The sequence below is a fragment of the Harpia harpyja genome, chromosome 7, assembly GCF_026419915.1.
Source record: "Harpia harpyja isolate bHarHar1 chromosome 7, bHarHar1 primary haplotype, whole genome shotgun sequence".
NCBI classification, from domain to species: Eukaryota; Metazoa; Chordata; class Aves; order Accipitriformes; family Accipitridae; genus Harpia; species Harpia harpyja.
In genome coordinates, this window is record NC_068946.1 from 7,160,189 (window position 1) to 7,180,019 (window position 19,831).

The 19,831-nt window shown below is 42.6% G+C and overlaps 1 protein-coding gene across 5 annotated transcripts in view; it reads left to right on the forward strand.

The window, feature by feature from the left end:
- The window catches only part of PRDM2 (PR/SET domain 2), a 74,666-nt gene extending 62,258 nt beyond the window's left edge, over positions 1–12,408 (forward strand). For all 5 annotated transcript variants that reach the window (XM_052791472.1, XM_052791475.1, XM_052791471.1 and 2 more), the window contains 2 exons: positions 7,653–7,788; positions 9,008–12,408. In XM_052791472.1, the coding sequence (XP_052647432.1) occupies positions 7,653–7,761 (109 nt within the window). In that variant the 3' untranslated portion in view covers positions 7,762–7,788; positions 9,008–12,408. The remainder of the gene's footprint in view (positions 1–7,652; positions 7,789–9,007) is intronic.
- The last annotated feature ends 7,423 nt before the right edge of the window (positions 12,409–19,831 follow it).

Below are 19,831 nucleotides of genomic sequence, written 5' to 3' on the forward strand. Positions count from 1 at the left end.
AGAACTTAGAAGACCTTACATACTAATTCTAGCTTTTACTTACTGAACGTGTGATCTGCATGAGTCACATGATGTTCTGCTCATGATGAAACTGAGCTAAAGGATAGATTCTGAACAACAACTCCATGCTGGTTTGGATCTGAGCTTTTGTGGTAAGTGAATTATGAAAAAGAGGTAAACTTCCACATCTTCTATTTAATTAAACTGGTAAAGAATTACAAAGAAGCTCTTCGGACTAGCATGAAATTTCATAGTAGTAACTGAAGATACTCTCATACCAATAGAGAGCAAAGCTGATTTTGGGTCACTCCAATATTTAAAAATAGAATATTAATACTTGTTTTAGAATTAATACCCTATCGTGTTTGGTGTTTTTAAGCCATAGCTGGAGTTTTGAAAAGCACTCAACAGCTGGATGCACAAATCTTACAGAAGTTTAATGGGAACTCTGTAAAGCTTCACCTACACAACCACAATAATCTGAATTACTTTTTGAAGTGGGTTGCTTCATCTGAACTTTGTGGACAGGCAGTTGTCCAATATCTAGAGAACTGAGTGCTAAAGGCTACTCAAAAGAGATGTCTTAGAAAACATGGGAATAAAGTACAAATGCATATGCTCAAGATATTTCAAAAAAGCTTATATTCAGATTGTAGTAAAACCCCATAGTTTCCTGTTTATGTATGCCATGTGATGCATTTTAATTCTATAATTGTGTACTGCATTTTTTTGGTAGAAATCATGTCACTTAGTTCATAGGGTAGAGCTGCTCTAAAAGTGAATAGCAGCTCTCTAATGGAAGAGGGTATGTGTAGGACCTACCAGTATTTCTTGGAAGAGTGGGAAGGTGAGGAAAAGAATTCTATTTCAGAGCAAGATGCAAATAAAACTATAAAAAAGGCATGATATATTAAGTGTACGGTTAATGGTCTAGTTTACACACCAAGTGAGACAATGGAAAATGTTAATGTTATTAAAGGTGGGTCTTTATTTCATACACATGAATGACTTGATGTCATTTCCTAAGCTTTCTTTGGGGTCTTGACTTTGTAATTTAAGTAATGTCTTACAGGTATCTTTTGAGTGAAACTAATACCAAGGTAACACTCAGACTGTAGCTGCAGTCAGTGCTGCTTTGTGCTCGTCGCTTACAGTCAGGTAAGGGTGCCCACCCAAACGTTTAAAATGCAAATAGGTTATTAGACCAAGAGTGGGAAAGGAAGCTGTTGGTGTAAAGCATCCAGTGTCTAATAGGAGATGACTGGCAGAACTCGGAAAGGAGCAGGAGGTACTAGAGTCCTTCCTGTTCTGTCTCTGGACCACAGTCTCTTCAGCCGCTCACTGCTTTTAAACCTCTTCGTTAGTTAAGAGGAAGCCTTATTGCTATTGAGTTGTCTCTGACTACTGCTTCCCATGCACACTTCATTGCTTTTCATTCTCATTTTGCTGATCCTGCACATTTACTTCCCTTAGTCTTTAAAAATGCTTTTGGTAGAGTGTACTTTTGAAAGCATGCATTTGAAAAAGAGCATTGAAATACTGCTTTTTTTTTTTTTCCAGATACAAGGCAGTAAAACACTGAAACTCAAAAGGGAAGCTTGAGCAGGCATCAAGTTGGAGGGAGGCTTTTTCTTAAGAGATAGGTAGCTGCTTCATTTTCCTAATTTATTCAAAGCTCGAGTGGTTTATGGAACATAGTATAGTAATCAGCAACATGCACTTTGTATATATCTCTCTGCTTATTCTTTTGTAAGACTTTTTATGTTTCACAAGCCAAACAGGGTCTCTGAGTCATGTTTTGGATGACAGTACTCCCAGAAACTGCCAAAGGGCTGTGAGAAACAGCTTTGATTATTCAGCAGGTGATGTTCCATTTTTCAGAAATACAAGCTCAGCGTTCAGTCTGTATGGTGCAAGGTGGTATTACATGCTGGAGGTGTGCTGCCTTCCAGATGAACAGCAAAATTGAGACTTACACTACTCGTAATGCCCCGTGTCAGTCAAAAAAGAATAATAATCTCATATCTGGGCCTGTTTTAGCAGAGCCTGCCTCAATTCCTCCTGCAGTTTAGGCAACGCTACTCAGCAAAGTTAAATGCCTATGGTAAAGTAAACGCAAGGACTTCTTTTCAGGGAAGCGATTTTGTTGAGAATGCAGAGGATGTGCTACTTGCTAAGGGTGTTTGAAGGCCTGGCAGCAAGTGGAAACAGAAGGGAGCTCAGCCTGTTGTCCTTGCTGCAGGTCGGGGTTGAACCGTGAGCACTGATGCTGCCCCAGTGCTGCTCTTGGAGGGAGTTTGCGTTGGAAGTGCTCAGGCAGACTGAGCAAACTCACTCTCTTGTGCAGATTGTGTGTGCGTAGCAGTTAGTCGTGTTCCAACTGTGACTTGATGGTAGAATTTAGTTAGCGTTTCATTTAGGTACTGTGATTTCTGCTAAACACTGCAGTGTGGAAGGAGGTAGGAAGATGAGAAATCATGAATTCTTCCATCACGAGCTGCTTTGAAGAGTTGCACACTCCCAACTCTGCTGTCACTGGAGTTAGACTGAAGTTGTATTCCCTTTCATTATGGCAAATGCTTTCACTCATCTGTCTTTTTAAATCGAAAGCACATCTTGTTCTGTGGTTTCTTTTTTACGTAGAGATGTGCAGGACTGAGGGGTCATACTAGTTCTGCTAGCCTTCAGTAATCGTTTTGAACTCATTTGGAGTGACCGTGTCTGCATAAAGCAAAATAAAATCAGCTATAGTCTTCCCTGTGTGTGATAAAGTTTTCTCATTCTTTTCCTCTGTCATGAATGTTATTCAGTAGATGCAAATTTTTTATCAAATTATCAGATTAGATTACTTGACAGTGTAGAAGATATATCTGAGTACTGCTATTTTTAATCCAACATTCTTCACGTTTTGGCTCGCGCAATGCTCTGTGCTTCTTTAAAAGGGCAGGAAGATACACTGCTGACGTGATACTGTTCGTCTGCATTTATATACCTAGACCAAGGTTTCTTAAAGTGATTATTAATTTCTTTGAACTCAATTTGAAGTACTGATTTTCTGAAAGAGCTCAGTAGCCATCCTCAGTGCTGAATCCCTTTAAAGTGGCTACTTTAGATCACTAGTTGCTTTTGAAAATCTAGTTATATTTAAGTAAAATGGTATTGATATATTAATTTTAGGTAGTCCCCCAGGTGAGTTGTAGGCATGGTGTGAGATTTCTTTCAACAGGTCTCTGTGTTGGTTTGGTGTTCATCACTGAAGTTAGTGGTGGTCTGAAGTGGGATTTCACTGGGAGTGGAACTAAGTCATCAATGAAGAAACTTGAACTCTAGAGCACATGTGTGAAGCAAAACAATTTTTGAGTTATTGTGGGGGAGCAATGCTACTTTAAAGGTATTAAGTTCTTTGAACTGCTGTGGTTAGAGAGTGCTGTTAGGTATCTTCTTGAAAGTTGAGAATGCAGAGGAACTCAGTAACAGGTTTTTCCAGTTTAGATTCATGAAAGGCCTGACCATAAAATCATAATACTCATGTTATGTCCTTTAGCGTCACGTGATTGCAAGATAAAATCCTGATGTGTTCCAGCTTTTTCACCCCTTTCATAAACAAACGCATGTAAGTCTCGAAATAGCTGCAGTACAGCACATGAAGATCCTTTTTGCTTTCTGCTGCCCCCCCATTTTTTGTGCACAAAGGTAGGACTCCCCTGGAGAAGAGAGAGACATCCTCCTCAACAAAATTCTATCCACAAACCTTTTTGTCCTGCTAAATATTTTGTTTCACTTAAAAAAAAAAAAAAATTAAAAATTGTTCATGTAATTGGCAGTTGATGTTTTTCCAAGTCCTTTTGTGTATTTACTTTCCCGTTAAGCAATATGCTAGTGCAAGAGAGTACATGCCAGTTAGGTTAGCAACACGATGTTTTAGTTCTCACTGAGTGCAGAAAGCCCAGAAATCTCATTTATCCATGCCCCAAACCCCCCTTGCTTGCCTTCTGGCCTGTAAAATTGCCTAGCCTAATTCTGCAAAGCCAAGAACTTAGGCTTAAACATCCATACCTCTTTATCTTTTTTTTTCCCAGGCAGTCAGTTATTTTAGAAGGCAGTCTGTGTCAGTGTAGAAATTGTTTTATTTAAGAGTAGGAAATATTTTTAATAGAACATGTCCCTGACACGTTTATTGTTAGGAGGTATGTTGGGGGGGGTGTGTGTGTGTGTGTGTCTCTGAAATTTTGGACCAAATGCATGGGTTTTTTTATATTGGGAGCATAGAAGTATAAGCCCTGCAAGAAAAATACACTTTAATTGAGGTTAAAACGTGAATCTGTATTACCTGACTGTTTTATCACATAGTACGATGACTTTTACTCCGTTCACTGAATTTCACTGGTGTGACCAACAGCAATATCAGATCACGCCAGCCTTCATTCCCACTAGTAAAGTGGCTTATTTTTCTGGGACATTTCTAGTGAGCTAAACTAGCAACTTAGAAGAACGTTAATTGCACAAGTGCGGTAGAAGACAAGGTAATTTGCATTAAAAATACCAAATGTATTTTGAGAATGTCTGAGGGAAGGGTGTGTGCCAGGGTCTGGCATTTTTACTAGCTGCCTAGTTCGTGTGTGCTGTTTATTTCAAGGCGCAGTGGCCTAGGAAGATACATGGAAGTAGGAATTTGGTTTAGACAAATAAGGTGAAACTTCTTAAGCGTTCAGGAGAGAATTTAACTTGGGGAATAGTAATGCAGTGTGATGGGGGGGAACCTTTGCCTTTGTGCCTACCTCTGCTTTAAGACTGCAGATGTTCTGGGTCTTGGCAAATCACTTTCCTTCTGACTCAGTTCTGCATATGAAAAATGGAGATTATGATACTGACTCATACTGCAAAACACTCTCAGATCCAAGGATGGAAGACTGTAAGACCTGGGATTTAGTGTGTTTTTATTGTAGCGAATCTCACCAAATTCAGTGATTTGTCTCTCTCTAGTTAGGGTGTGCTTTCAGTTGAGAGAGAGAGGTTTAGGCCCTGTCTGTGTGTAAAAAAAAAATAGCATCATTTAACTTTTGGTTTAGCTTTAATTTATGGTATAGCTAGTACTTTACCAAAACTGTTTATCCTGATTTAAAAGTCCTAGATGACAGAGAAAACTCAGTGTAGACAAATCCTTCCTGCTGCCTAATATTTGGTTTCTGTGCCCTTTTCCTTGCAAGCATAGTATGTTTTCTGATGCTATTCCTTTTTTTTTTTTTTTTTTTTTTTTTTTTTTAATTTTTCTGGGTAGGACTGCTCCTAAACAATGGACTTGAGAGGGCTGGACGTAGCACAGGGTGTGCTGTCTGTCCGCTGACGTTCGGTCCAGGATGCGGACGGTGCGCGGTGGTGCGAAGGGGCTGGGTTACAGCCCCCTCACCCCTTCCCAGTAAAGTCCGTATTGCTTGGCTGCATCGGCACAGGGTGTCTAAGAATTCCTTTTCTTTTGCCTGTCTCCGGTTACCCCAGCACGGGTGATGGTGAAAGCAGGTGCAAAGTGACAGTGCTAAAAATAGCGATCACAATAACTGTTCCTACATGCGATGGGGGTATTTCAGCTCCCCTCCCCCTCGGAGATTAGCTTGCCTTGCAGACCCAGGGAGTTACTCCTAAAACATTCAGACATCCCTGTATTTCTTTAAAGAGGCTTTTTAAAGATAGAGTTATCAATCCACTTCAGTTTAATATTGGCACAGAGGAGGGCACCGATTTCCGAACTGCTTTGGTAGAGCAAACAGCGCTGCTTGGCCACTGTCGGTGCTTTGCTGTATGGTTTCGCAGCTAACTGAGAGCAGAATGCAAAGGCAACAGTGAGAACTCCATTGAGAACTCCATTTCAACTTCTATCTAGAAAAACAATCCTTTTTTATCCTGTTCCTTCAATCCTCAACTTCCAAATAATAAGCCAGTGATCTATTAGCTTTAAAGCTAGATGGAATTAGGGGGTGAGGGATCCCTTTAGCATATTGGCTTTGGGGGAGGGTGAGGGATATGCATTTGCAAACGCAGGTCAGATTTTCTCGGATACTTTGTCTCAGGATCTAGGCATTGGCTCATTGCATGCAATAACACACAGATGTTATTGATTGTATTACAAGTCATAATTAATTTTTTGAAATTAAGCATTACTTAAATGGAAATGTTCTAAATAAAAAGAAACTAAAATTGCTCTCTTCTAGTTTTAGTAAAGAACTGAAGCCAGACAAACTAAACTTATTTTGGATATTCTGCTGTTTCCCTTGGTAACAGTCCTTATATGGGACAACAAAATCTGGCTTTTGTTGACTTCCTCATCACTTTCTGATTCTAAGACACTAGATGAATGCTTCAGTATTAAATTCACAAAAGCTGGAGAGTATGATTTACATATAACAATAACAAAACTTTGGCAGACTGTTTTAACCACAAATTTTAATTTGGAAATAATTGAATTCCTTCTTTTCAAAATTTCTGTGGTTTTGTTTTTGTGTTGTAATGGAAAATTTTGCACTTCTTTATGTCTAACTTGCAGTCACACTGCACTACAAAAATCTGTGTGTAAGGACAAATAACAATTGAAGTCTCCTTCAAAGGGTGTATATTGAACTCTAAAAATAACCTGGAGAAAAACCTAACTTTTAACTTTTCTTAGACATGTTGTGATGTAATAAAATTACATTTCAAAAGATGTTCCCTTGGAAGAACGTAAGTAGTTGGTTTTGGTTAGACTTTTGAAGAATTTGCATATACAAGGCAGGTATGCAAGTATGGGGGTACACAGGTGCGAGGGGGAGCAGACATGCACCTGCATGTACCAAGGAGGAACAAGTATGTGCAAGATAGCAAAAGATGCAGAATTTAAAAACAAATAGGGGTTTTTTTTCTAACCTTTTAGTGTAAGGAAGTTTAGCTTGGGTTTACATTTGCACTGAGATTGTACGTTTAGAATAGGGTATGAGCCTTTCTACTTCCCCTGCTTTGACTCATGTTTTCGGGCTTTCTTCTTGAAATCACAATTGACAGAGATCGAATGCTGTCAGTTAAAAATCTCTGATTTTCACTTTCACTTTGGGATTCTTGGAGTTAGTTTAAAATTGGAAGGGATATAACATATCCTCTACAATGAAGGCACTGTAGCAGGGCTCACTGTAGTGACCTGTGTGCATCATTGTCAAGTCTGCCAGCGCTATAGTGGCAAAAGCGTACTGCAGGCTTTGACCTCGGGAAGAATGACCAGGTGTGGTACCATGCTTCTGTAAAGTAAAATTCCTTTTCCGTAAGTATGTATTTTAAAACCTGGTATGGACTGTCCTGAGAAAACAGACCGGGTTCTTTACATGACTGTGGATTTGTCTGTCGGTCCCAGTTGGAGGGCCTGGGACATTGGGTGGGAGGCTGGATGCTGCTTCCAGCTGACATTGTCTGTTTCCTACTTAAATAAACTAACAGGGTAAGTTCAGAACAGAGGAAAAAAAAAACCCAAAACCTCTTGCCTTCAGAAGTGACTCTCCTCAGTACTTGCAGTGTAGGGCTTTTTTTTCCTCATAGCTTACTAAAGCCCCTATAGGGCCCTAAAGCATGTCTCTGCTTTTTTTCTCCCGGTACCCTAATGCATGTGTGTGAGTTTCTTCTGCCTCTTTGTACAGTTACAGACTCCGCATGGCCTCTAGATGTCCCTCCTCTTCTTCGCATAACACCAGCACCAGGCAATGCAAGAAATCCAACTGCACCGCATCCCACTTCTTCAAGGAATAGACTCTTCTGCATGTCCAACCAAACCAGGTACAGCAATGCAGCCAGGCGCTGCCACGGGAGGATGCGCAGAACTTACCTAGGTTGTGGTTCTGTGGGCAAGGAGTGCAAAGCGCTTTACAGATACTATCTGAGCCTCAGAAAACCCGCGGTGTCGGTGCTCTTGTAACTGGTCACTGATAAGAAAGCAGGCGTGAAGGGGGAGAGCTATGTCAGAAAAATAGGGTCTCTCAGTTAAATCAAGCACAAGGGACAAGGTCTTCTCTAGTGATGTGTACTTATATACTCTGGATCAAGAGGATCTCTTGGGGCAGAGTCAGCTCTTCAGCCTCATGGAAGATGGAAGGAGAGTTTTCTTCTGTTTATGAGCTTTTAAGAGCTGAGGCGTTGCTCCTCTGGATCCTGTGGGGAGCTTGAAGATGGTGGTAGGTTTGTGAGGATGGGGTTTGTCCACGTCTGGGAAGGAGTGGTATTTGTATCTTGTCATAGTAGTGGGCAAAGTCCTCTGAGATATTTTAGGCTGAATGGGTAAACGCTGAACAAATATTAACTCTGACCAGAAAAAGTATGCCTGAGAATGTGTATTATGGCTGGCTGCTTTGGTTGAATGCCAGAAGCTCAAAGACCAGTATCAGAATGCAAATTGCAGTGCCATGGTAACATACAAAAACATTACTTGGGGTTGTGGTGAGATCAGCTGGTGAAGTGGAGCTGTATGGGCTTGGACAAATTAATGGCCTGGTCCAGTGTTACTGGTGAAGCTGAACTGATTTCCTGTTGGTTGACTTGAAACAAGACACTGTCTTCTACTCCTTCATTTCCCCACCTGTAACATGCAGGTAATCACCTCCTTTATACTGATGTAACAGCTAAGGAACATTATACTTATATGGGTAAAGCTAAAGGTGAGAATGAGTGCCAGAAAAATCAAGATGCTGCAGCCTGAGATTTTATTCTTTGTTAAATATGTTCCAAAAAATAACACTGGGGGAAAAAGTTAGTAAAATTCTGAAGTCTCCTACCTCCCATTAGGGAGTGGTTGCTAATGAAATGTTAACATCCCTAACTGTGGCATAGACCATTTAGTTGTGGGAAACCCAAGCAAAAGTTAAATCATGGGCATCTCTTCCGTGCGCAGCACTCGCTGAATAACTTGTCCTGCTTCCAGCTCAGTGTAACGGGGCAGTTACTCTGACTACTTCATCTTAAAGCTGACTCTGATTAAATGCAACTCTCTGTGTATTTTCAGGTACTAGGAACTTTTGACTGGAAAAGGTGAGGTGAAGTAATCCTCCAGCATTATCCTCTCCTGCTTTTTCTCGGATGAGGTGAGACCGGTTCCTCAGTAGATAACAGGGACAGCGGTTTCTTCTGCTGGAAGCAATGGCACGCTTCTGTCATATTGTCCTTCCTTCTAGAGGGAGAGGGAGAGAGCGCAGAGCAGGGCTTCTGCCTTCTCCAGAGAGTGATGAACTGTGGATGCTGGTGAGAGGGTGATCTCAGGGTCCCCTGCCGCGTGGAGCCCATGCATCAACAGCCAGTGGGATAGCGTGGAGAAATGTTCAGACATTTGCAGGCAGATTAACTGTGTTCAGAGGGTTGTTGGGTCTGGATGAGTCTCCTCTTTCTGGTAGAACACAGAGGGGTTTAACATACTATGCAATTAAATTCTGAAAAGACTGTTACATCATTTTAGTTTCTACTTTACATCCTAACGGGTAAAGAACTGGGCACCCCACAAAAATCCACTGAAGGGAGTGGTAGGTTTTGCTGAGGTTTCCACATCTGAAGTCTGTGGGTACCCCAGTCTCTTGACTTTGTACCATTAGCTTTAATGGGCATGATGCCATTGCTTTCGAAGTGCGTCAGGACCCACGTTTTTTTTGGAAGACCACCTGTTAAGTGATCTCTGTGAAATGCACTGATAGCCCAGTTTCATAAAGGGACAAGCATCCATTCCTTAAAAGCTGCCATTACATTTGTTGCCAGTCTGGTACTCTTGTTATAGTCAGGCTTTATTTATTTAATGAGAATATCAAACACAGTATCAAGCAGTATCAAGCAACACTTTTCCTTAAATACGGAGCTTGTGTTTGCGACCCTCAGTACAGACATATTTAGTTTCGGTGGTCCTGTAGACAGGGCATCCATGAAGGTAGCTGGCAGCCGGTAAAGACAAGTTGCAGAAACATACAGGTCAGTTGGTAAAATGCAGTGCAAAAAGGTCTCTTACCTCTTGCTCCAAAATGGTGACAATCACACACAGGTGCATCATCTGGCAGGGGTGCTTCTCCATGCCCCTGCAGATCTCGCCTCTGAGATGAAGGGTTCCTTCTGTCAAGACAAGTTTTTGCAGGATCCCTGCTAATGCAGCGTCCAGGTTTGGGATTTTTCAAGAAGGTCAAGGGGGTTGATTGCCCTATTTCCCCCTTATTTCAGTCAATTTATTCCTCTCCTTGTCTTTGCACTCCACACAGATAAGCAGACATCTGTGTATGCACACGTTAGTTAAGAAAAAAATAAGTGCCCGGTTGATACTCCTTCCTGCCACCCTGAAAAAGTCAAAAAAAGCATCAATTTTATATATATCTCTTCATATATATATATGACATCTATATTAATATATATGTATGAAATTGCTGAAAACAGTTAATTTTTTATAGTTTTGATGAAAATCAAATTGTTCAAAATGAATACAAAAGCTTTAAACAAGAAACACTGGTTTTGTTCACCGTAAAAATGTTTTAGCTGCGTGTCGTTTGAGTTGGAAAGAAAAGGTCTTCGGGATGTTGTATTACCTAGCTACACGTTTTTTGGATAAACCCCTGTTGGAGGCTTTCTAAGTGCAATTGTGGTTTGGGGGAAGGCTGAGATGCTGAGAACTAGATGAGCCATAAAAAGCTACATCCCCTCCCATGTTGGAAGTGATGCTTCCAGTTCAAGACTGTGAGACCGTTGAGATGCAGGCTTTGCGGGGAGAGCTTGTGCCATTGCTGGCTGCTCTGTCTCTTTCCTAGAGTGGAGAGTCTCTAGGATTTGTCCCCCCTTGAGCTTTTTGCTAGCAATAATTTCCTCTTGAAATATGTGATGTACTAATTCCAAACAGGCTGACATTTTTCACAGCAGCCTCAGAAGACTGAGATTCTCATTCTTCATTAAAACTAGCTGGAAGTGAGTATCCAAATCTGCTAGGCAGCTTGGTAAATCTTGGTCAGATAGCACAGAAATTAAGTTTCCTGGCCTTATGTATATCTCAAAGAAGCTGGTGTGCACATACAGCTCTCTAATCAGTTCAGCTCATTTTTGTTTTGCACATTATCTTTCTTTTTATTTTCTTTCCACATTTTCTTCTTCCTTTCATCATCTAGTATTAGTATGGTAAACCCTGTTTTTTCAAACAGGAATTATCTTCCTGTGTGTCTGGACAGCATCTAGATCATTTGAAAAATGAATATACAGTGCTGATAAAACCCAGCTCCAATATACTCTGTCTTAAAGCACCAGTATGATATGCCCTTGATTTTCCCAGTGCAGCTTTGTTAGGCATTTTGTGGAAGATGACACTTAACTGTATAAATTTTCACTGGTCACTTGAGGATTGTTGCTAAGGAAGAGCTTTCTTGCCATGCAGCCCAAATCCTGCTGTAAACAATCAGTTCTTCTGAAACCCACTCAACTTCCAGCAACAGTAAGTTAAATTAAGTACGGAGTTTCTGGCACGGATGCTGCTGAGTTTAGTGCCTTTAAGGCATACCAATGAGGTTATTAGAGGTCACTTTTGTGCAATTTATTTTTGCTGCTTTTTTTAGAGTGGTATTAACTATAATAACAGACAAACTCAAGGAGAGATGTAAATTGTTGTGATATATGAACAGTTTTCCCAGAGAAATTCTGGTTTATCACACAAGCTTGTAAATATGTATTTACAATTTTAAAAGCACGTCTTTATGTCCCTGGTTGTAAATGCTCCGTTTTTAAAGTTTTATAACATGTGTTACTCAACCAAGAGACCACAGCACACAGCTTTATATTGTACTGGTCTATTTGAAGGATCCATTACGGTCTAAGCTGTGGCAGAAGAATATCCACGCCACTGACAAGAAATAACCGATGGTTGCACCAGACTTTTCATCATTTTCCCTCAGATAACAAACGCAGTTTTGGGGGGGAGGGTGTGGGGGGTTGATTTTTCTTGCAGAAAAAAGAATCAGTTCAAAATGGTGTCATTTCTCTAGAACGACGAGGATGTTTTATTCACAGCAAATTCAGGAAAGTATGCCATTTTTTTTTCTCCCAAGGCAAAATTTCACAGTTTTGCAGCAAACTTTTAACCTCCCCCGTGCCTGCTGATGAAACGTGAAATTTTGCCCTTGACTAATACCACAAGTTCTTGTGAAGATTCAAGGAGAGGGTGGGGGAAAAAAGCTCAGGTTTTGCATGTAGGAATTTGTGAGGCTGACACCGGTAGCTCTGCAGTGCTCTCATGACAATGCTGATACTGAGAAGTTTATTAAAAATAAACTGTGTGGAGATGTGGTATTACCTGGTTGATGCTTGGGTTCTGAACATTGCTCTGGAAGACTGAAAGCTCTGTTGTCTGTCCGCCATGTAAAGAAAAAGAACAACAATAAATTAATGTGACAAACCGCATCATGGCAATATTTATTATTAGTTCAGCAAAGGAAGTCTTCAAAACGGAGATCCAATGTTTTCTGGCTCTGAAATGGCTGAATGGTTTGGGGTTTTTCTGGTGGGTGGCAGGAGAGAAGGAAGGGGATAGAAATGTCACCTTGGTCTATCAAGCTCCATGCATGCGAACAGTAATTACTGCAGACTGAGCTCTCCTGACAGCTTCAGACTCTGGGTCTACACGCTTGGATAAGCAGCACGCAAGCTCTTTGTACTTTGGACTCTCCATTCAAAGCCAACCCTCTTGTTGAAGCATTGCAGCGTTGTGGAAGCAACGCAATACAGTAAATTTCAAGGGTTGCTGTCCTCTATCGGAGGGTGAAAGTTTGAGCAGGGCATGAAATGGGAGGGTTTTTTGCTTCCTAGAAATGGTCCCTGTTTCATTCGTCTCTGTTAAAGGATATGCTCCGTCACACCACCTTCGGGGGGAGTTTTATACCTTGTCCAGGGCCATGGGACTTGGCACTTCTGTAAGGGAATCGCTGAGGGTCGGTGGGCAGCCATTCATCAGTGGTGCATTAATTCAGCCACATTCCTTAAAAACTATCAGATACAACAAATAGGTTTGGGAACAGCTGAAGTATAGGTATTAATATTAATTTCACATAGGCTAAAAATGGCTCTTTCACCCCAGAAAATCTGAAGATTCCTTATGCATTACAAATCTGACCTGTTAGTAAAAAATCACTGTTGTCACCACTGCATGTCATTGCCTTGCCTGCAGCAGCCTAACAGTCAATCAACCTCCTCTTGCAGCGTTGCAGCCTACCTGATTTTTATTAAATGGCATTCAGTTTCAGTTAAGTTTTGAGTGATCAGATTTTGCTGAGCTGTCATTCCCTCCCTGCCTGAGAATCTTCTGAAATATTCTTTAACTAAATAGCTACATACTTTCATTCATCTGTCTAAGCTGTCAGGTGAAGCAGCACTAATTACTCCTTTTTATAAGAGCTGTGGCTTTTTTGGGAGAAGACTACCTTCAAAAACAGGTAAGGAGAAAAACTTTCTCATAATGAAGCTACTGCCTTAATACTGTTTACTGTACCACTGTATGTATCAGGCTGCTTGCAGCTGCCAGGAGGCAGGAGGATGCAGACAACGTGGCACTGCCAGCGACAGAATCCCCTCACAAAATCTCAGTTAGGAAAACTGATTAGGCTGTTTCAGTCTTTGGTGGCAGTGCCAATTCTAGTAGTCCTTCAGGGCTATAGGACATGCAGAGTATTGTGTATGCTCAGGAAAAAGACCCTTAGTGGACATGGAGGACACAAGTACATCACACCTGAGCTCCCCAACAGCTTGTCATCTCGTATGCGAGATGGGTCAGCTGTGGAAGAATGGGAGAAATAGAAATGCACGTCAAGCGCTGCTGAGTAACCTTTCCCTGGATTATGAATGATGGAGCCTTTCACCTTGGGGTCGTTGCCTGCATCAAGCCAGAGTCACTGCTCGGAAATCGTTGTGGCTGATGACTAGCAGCCTGGGTGACATGAGCAGCGGATGCTCCCAGCTGGCTCGCGCAAGGGTACCAGAGGGCATACAGAAATAGCAATGTGCCTTTCGGTGCAAGAGACATTTCTCTCGGTTTAGGGATGAGCTAGCCTGGGAAGTTGACAGAAGCACGTTCTGGCCTGCTGATTGTGAACAATCGACATTTATTCTCCAGCGAAGAAGAGGAGGGGGACAGACAGGTGCTTGGGGGTAGGAGAGAATTTCAAGCTGTGCTGCATTTGTTTTACGACTTGCTTTGCAGCTGCCTTGGAAGAAGAAGAGGCAGTTGTTGAAGATTAGACTGCTCTGGAAATATTATCTTAGATATGAGATACTAATACAAGTACCCCCCCTTTTACTGCTCTGCTAAGTTTTGGGTCCCCTGGACTTTAGCAGGGCTTAGCAGGGTTGGTGTTCTTCTTACTAATTTTTTTTTTCCCTTGCTTTGCTGGTGTCAATGGCTGTGCAGAGAACTAGGCGAGAGGGTGTTATCGCCAGGCTCATCTTCTCCTCACCCCTCCAGCTGAAGCTCTGTGGAACAGACTGTTTGGGGACCAGCATTACATCAGAAAATTTGTACTATAAAACATATTGCTTGTTATTATATTCGCATCCTGTCCTCTACACAATATATTTACTCTCTTATACATTGAATCTTCCTATAGCCAGGGTGCTTTAACTGATGGACTCCCTGCACTTCATTCTTCGGTTTCTCTATTAAGTGTAGTGCTAAGGCTTACCTAGGGTGTATCGACTTAGGAATGCATCTTAATTTAACCTTGAGCAGTGAAATACCCAGACTATTTCCTTTAGCACTCTGTCCTGGTAGATAATGTCTGTATCTGAGTTCAGCTTCTCTTTGCGCCTAGCACCAACTGATTAGAGTCCCTTCATAGTTGGTATTTCTTTTCTACAAAGATATTTATACATTAAGCAAGCCATACTTCAGTCCATACTTCACTCTTACTTTTGACAAACTATCTGACGAATTCTTTAAGTCTTTCAGAGTAGGACTTCCTCTCTCTGCACCACTTAGATAATTTTCTTCTGCGGCATTCAAACTTTTATTTTTTGGACAGGATAAACCCCGACCAAATACAATTCTCTTTCAGCCAAGAATTGATGGAGGTATAATCTGAAGGAAGGGAGAAATATGTTTCATTGCTGTCTCTGATACCAAATCTTAAGTGCATTGCTTCAACATGCTACAAAATACTCCATTTTCCTTGCATGACACAGGCATCAGAATTGCATAAATGTTCCAGAACTGATCTCAGTAGTGTTGTCTGTGGAGGAATAATTGCGTCCATACTTCCCCATGCATGCAGCCAATGATTTTGCCAGCCCTCCTTGTGACAGTGGTGTGCTGGAAGCAAATGCAAAAATCCTTATCTGTTACTTTTTTTCAGAGTCTCTGCCTTGTAACAGTGAAACACTGACTTCTGACACACAAGAAATGAGTTCTCCCTCTTTACCATTCCTTGCCAATGACATCTCATTAAGCATAATATCTGAAATTTTCTATGGTATTTCCTGAGTCGTCCTCCATTCCAGAATCCTTTGCTACTAAGAACATTGTTGTGAATAACCCCCATTTCTTGTACAGGGTATTTCTAAAGATGTTAAGTATCACTGTAATGAAACGCCTATTCTATTGATGTAATGAGTTTAACTGAGTTTCTTTCCCTTTCGTACATCTTCATGTGGCACATTGTTGTCTGTTCAATGAGATAATTAGATATGGAAGAGAAGCAGATCTTCATTAAGCTGGCATTTGCCAAGGCTCTTCTGTCCTGATGTGAACTGCTTCTGTGCTGCTGTCACTGTGGGCCGGGTGCTGGAGGTGCACAGAGCTGCTCCCTTCGCATTTCGGGACTTCTGAACTCCCTGTCAGATCGACTGATCATCAGTGTGGAGAAAATGAGTTGCTACAACCTCATAAAATTACATGGGGAGACTTGTCAGCAAAGATGTTAGTCGTTCCAGACGGAGTGCTAATAAAGGTGTGTTAGATGGACTTTTCATTGCACTTGGTGATTTGATGGTAACTCAACTGCGGTGTTACTAAGCTGCTTGTGTTACTGCATCAGAGGAAATTTCCTGATAAACAAGTCAGTCTGGCTCCATCAATGAATTCCTCTGCTAAGCAGAAATGTTATAACCGTATTGTCTCTGACCGGGAAGCTGACGTCAACCTGGGGTAGAACAAGGCTCTTCAAAGAAGGGATGCCACGCAGCGATCTGGTAGATCCCAGATGAAGGGACTAGACTGCTTAAAGTCTCCTGCAGTGTTATTTGTGTGAATTTTTCCTTTGAAAAGGAAGCAAGTGCCCAGCTGAGATTGCATCTCTCTTCTTCTTGGTAATCAAAAGGCGCACGAGACCAAATCTGCCCCGTAGCTGGCTAAGGCTTTATCTGTGACAAAGCTCGCAGGAAGCAAGCGCAGATAAAGAGAGTGAATTTTCATTTCTAGAGATGGCTGTCAGAAACACAGGCTTTCAGAGCCAGTGATCACCCGAAAGCCTTAATGACTGCACAGAACTCCCATGGAGAAAGTGAAGGTCCATCAGAGCAGAACCGCCCGTGAGAGCTCGGTCCGAGGTGGTCACAGTCACTGGACATCTTTTGTGTTCCCTTTTGGGGCCCACAGGGCAGCTATCGGAGCCCCACAGCGATAGATGCTCTTTGCTGTGTATGGGATTTCCCATTAACCAGGCTGCCAGACAGATGACTCGGGTCTGGCAAGCCCTGCAGGCACTGGCAGAGTGCACCGTAAGGAGACGCTGGGTGTTTTGAGAAGGGCTGGCAGAGGTAATCAAGTTACCTGGTTGGGGTTTTTTTGCCAACAGAAGTCTTTTCATACATATTTGAGAACGCTGCCATTTGGTTTATGTCTCATTAACCTTAAAGGAAGCTGAAACTTCCCGGTTTAGCAGGGAGCTTGTGTTAGGAAGCAGAAGGGCAGAATAAGCTCCCACTTACTTATGGGTAGGGATCAACCCTCTCTACTTCACCTTCCTCCCGTGCTGCCAGTGCAGCACATGCACATGTTTCATTCACTGCGTGCGAGCACAGCACCTCTTAAATTGAGCTCCAGTGTCTTAACAAGGGTCACATTATTCCTAACCCTAGTATTTTTCCTTTTCACCTAAAAAGGTAAGCTTTGAGTCAGGTTATTTATCTGTTTTATTGGTAGTTATTTTCTATGTGGGGTCAATTGCTGTAGCTGATGGAGTTAGCAATGACACCTGCAGAATGGGGGGGACCTTGAGGAACCTTGTATATGTTAAATAAACCTCAGAGTGTTGTGGTAAGGACAGAAGCCCAGAGGAGGAAACCTGGCATTGGATCCTGCATGAGACTGGGCACAGCAATGCAGTTGTCAGCTGTGTGAGTAAAATTCAGCTGAGCTGCAGTGAAGTGGAAAATGTCATAGGAAAACTTCTGTACCTCACAGAGGGTCATTTCTTAGGAGCAAAATGTACTGAGCTAAACTGGAGCATCCCTTGGCCTGCTGTTCAGAGTAAGGATCAGGCGGTGGTGTGCTCCTGCACTGCTGATCTCTCAGCGGCTTGCTGGGCGAGAAGGTAATCGATGCTGAGCAGGTACACGGCTCCCAACCCACCCCGAACGAGAGGGCTTGTTTTTTGCTTTCTGTTTTTTAGGGACACGTACTGACTTGATCTAATGGCTGCAAGCTGTGAACAATGGTGTTAAATGAAGCGTGGCTGCTCAGCGTGTTGTGTAACCGTTGCTGCGCGTTGTGCTCTACACAGTGCCCCATATAGAACCATCAAACCCTGCAGAGAGCAGGAGGTGGTGGTGAGCCTGCTGTCCCCCCAGCACCGTAGCTACAAGGCACGTTCTGGAAATCAAACAGCAAACAGGCTTTAACGCTTTCCCACTTTCTCTGTTCCCTGTCTGGGAAGATTTCTTACACCCAGGGTGCCCATCCTACCAGTGAGAGAGACCTTGGCACCTGCAGAATACAGATTTTCTAAGACTTTTGGGTGGGTTTTTTTTGCTTTTCAAGAACCTTCAGTGCCCTCTCCTAATGCATAATGGAATTGGGGAGAAGGAAAAATATATCTGTGAATTGCTCTGCAACACTAAACCCCCTGAAATCTTGAAGAGCTGGAAAAGTTTTGTTAAGGAAATAGGGGAAAGGGACTTTCAGGTAGCCTCTTGTGTAATTTTTTAAAGTTTTTTAATTATGCTTTAATATTTCAGAGCTAGATGCAGCTATGCGGTGGATTTTGCAGAGAAATTGCCAAACAGCTCTGGGAGGGTTTCCTGATATGTGATCAGGAGTACATGTTGCACAATGTGATACTGGAGGTAGAACTGAGTCTAGCCCCTTTGCTCTTCACTAACACCTTCCCACCCAACTAAATGCCACTCTATATCAGCTTTTTTCTGACATTCCAAATAATTTTAGAACATGCTCTTGTAGGCTTCAAATATCAGCAGGTTTTGCTCAAATAACAGTTTGCTCTGGGCAGCTGGGCATGGTCAGAGAGCGCAACAAGCAACAGAGTAAGGAAGGAAGAAAACAGCCACGGGAATACATACCTGAATATTGAAGACATGCGGACCGAATGGCCCAATTTTTGCTTTCTTCCGTGTAATAGATGAGAAGGTCAAGTTACATCTCTGTCTTCTTGTGAGGACAGAAATTGTTCCTGTGTCTTTAGCAAAATAAACATGCAAAGATGTCTCTTGTTTGTTTGGGCTGTACTCTGCCATAGCTGATCTGAGCATAAAACCATTTAACTCATAGAATCATAGAATAGCTTGAGTTGGAAGGCACCTTTAAAGGTCATCTAGTCCAACCCCCCTGCAGGGAGCAGGGACATATTTCAACTAGGTCAGGTTGCTCAGAGCCCCGTCCAACCTGACCTTGAATGTTTCCACGGATGGGGCATTGACCACCTCTCTGGGCAACCTGCGCCAGGGTTTCACCACCCTCATTGTAAAAAATTTCTTCCTTATATCTGGTCTAAGTCTGCCCTCTTTTAGTTTAAAACCATTACCCCTTGTCCTATTGCAACAGGCCCTGCTAAAATGTCTGTCCCCATCTTTCTTATAAGCCCCCTTTAAGTACTGAAAGGCTGCAAGAAGGTCTCCCCGGAGCCTTCTCTCCTCCAGGCTGAACAACCCCGACTCTCTCAGCCTTTCCCCACAGCAGAGGAGTTCCATCCCTCCGATCATTTTTGTGTCCCTCCTCTGGACCTGCTCCAACAGGTCCGTGTCTCTCCTGTGCTGAGGACCCCAGAGCTGGGTGCAGGATTCCAGGGGGGTGTCACCGGAGTGGAGTAGAGGGGGAGCATCCCCTCCCTCGACTTGCTGGCCATGCTGCTCTGGATGCAGCCCACGATATGCTTGGCTTTTTGGGCTGCAAGTGCACATTGCTGGCTCATGTCCAGCTTTTCATCCACTGGTACCTCTGAGTCCTTCTCCACAGGGCTGCTCTCAATCCCTTCATCCCCCACCCTGTGTTGATACCGGGGGTTGTCCCAACCCAGGTGCAGGACCTTGCACTTGGCCTTGTTGACCCTTATAAGACTCACAGTGGCCCACTTCTCGAGCTTGTCTGGGTCCCTCGGGATGGGATGGCATCCCGTCCCTCAGGCCTGTCAACTGCACCACTCGGCTTGGTGTCATCTGCAAACTTGCTGAGGGTATACTAGATCCCACTGTCTGTGTCATTGATGAAGATATTCATTATAGGAAGGAGCAATCTCATGGGAGCCAATAGCTTTCACAGAACCAGTCTAGCAGCTGTTAAAGTGCTAAATCTGCCAGTTTCTTTGGACTTGCAGGAAGAGGGAGTAGATACAACAAAGTGATAAAGCTGGGATTTTCTGGGCAACACTGATTCCCAGCTGAGTGT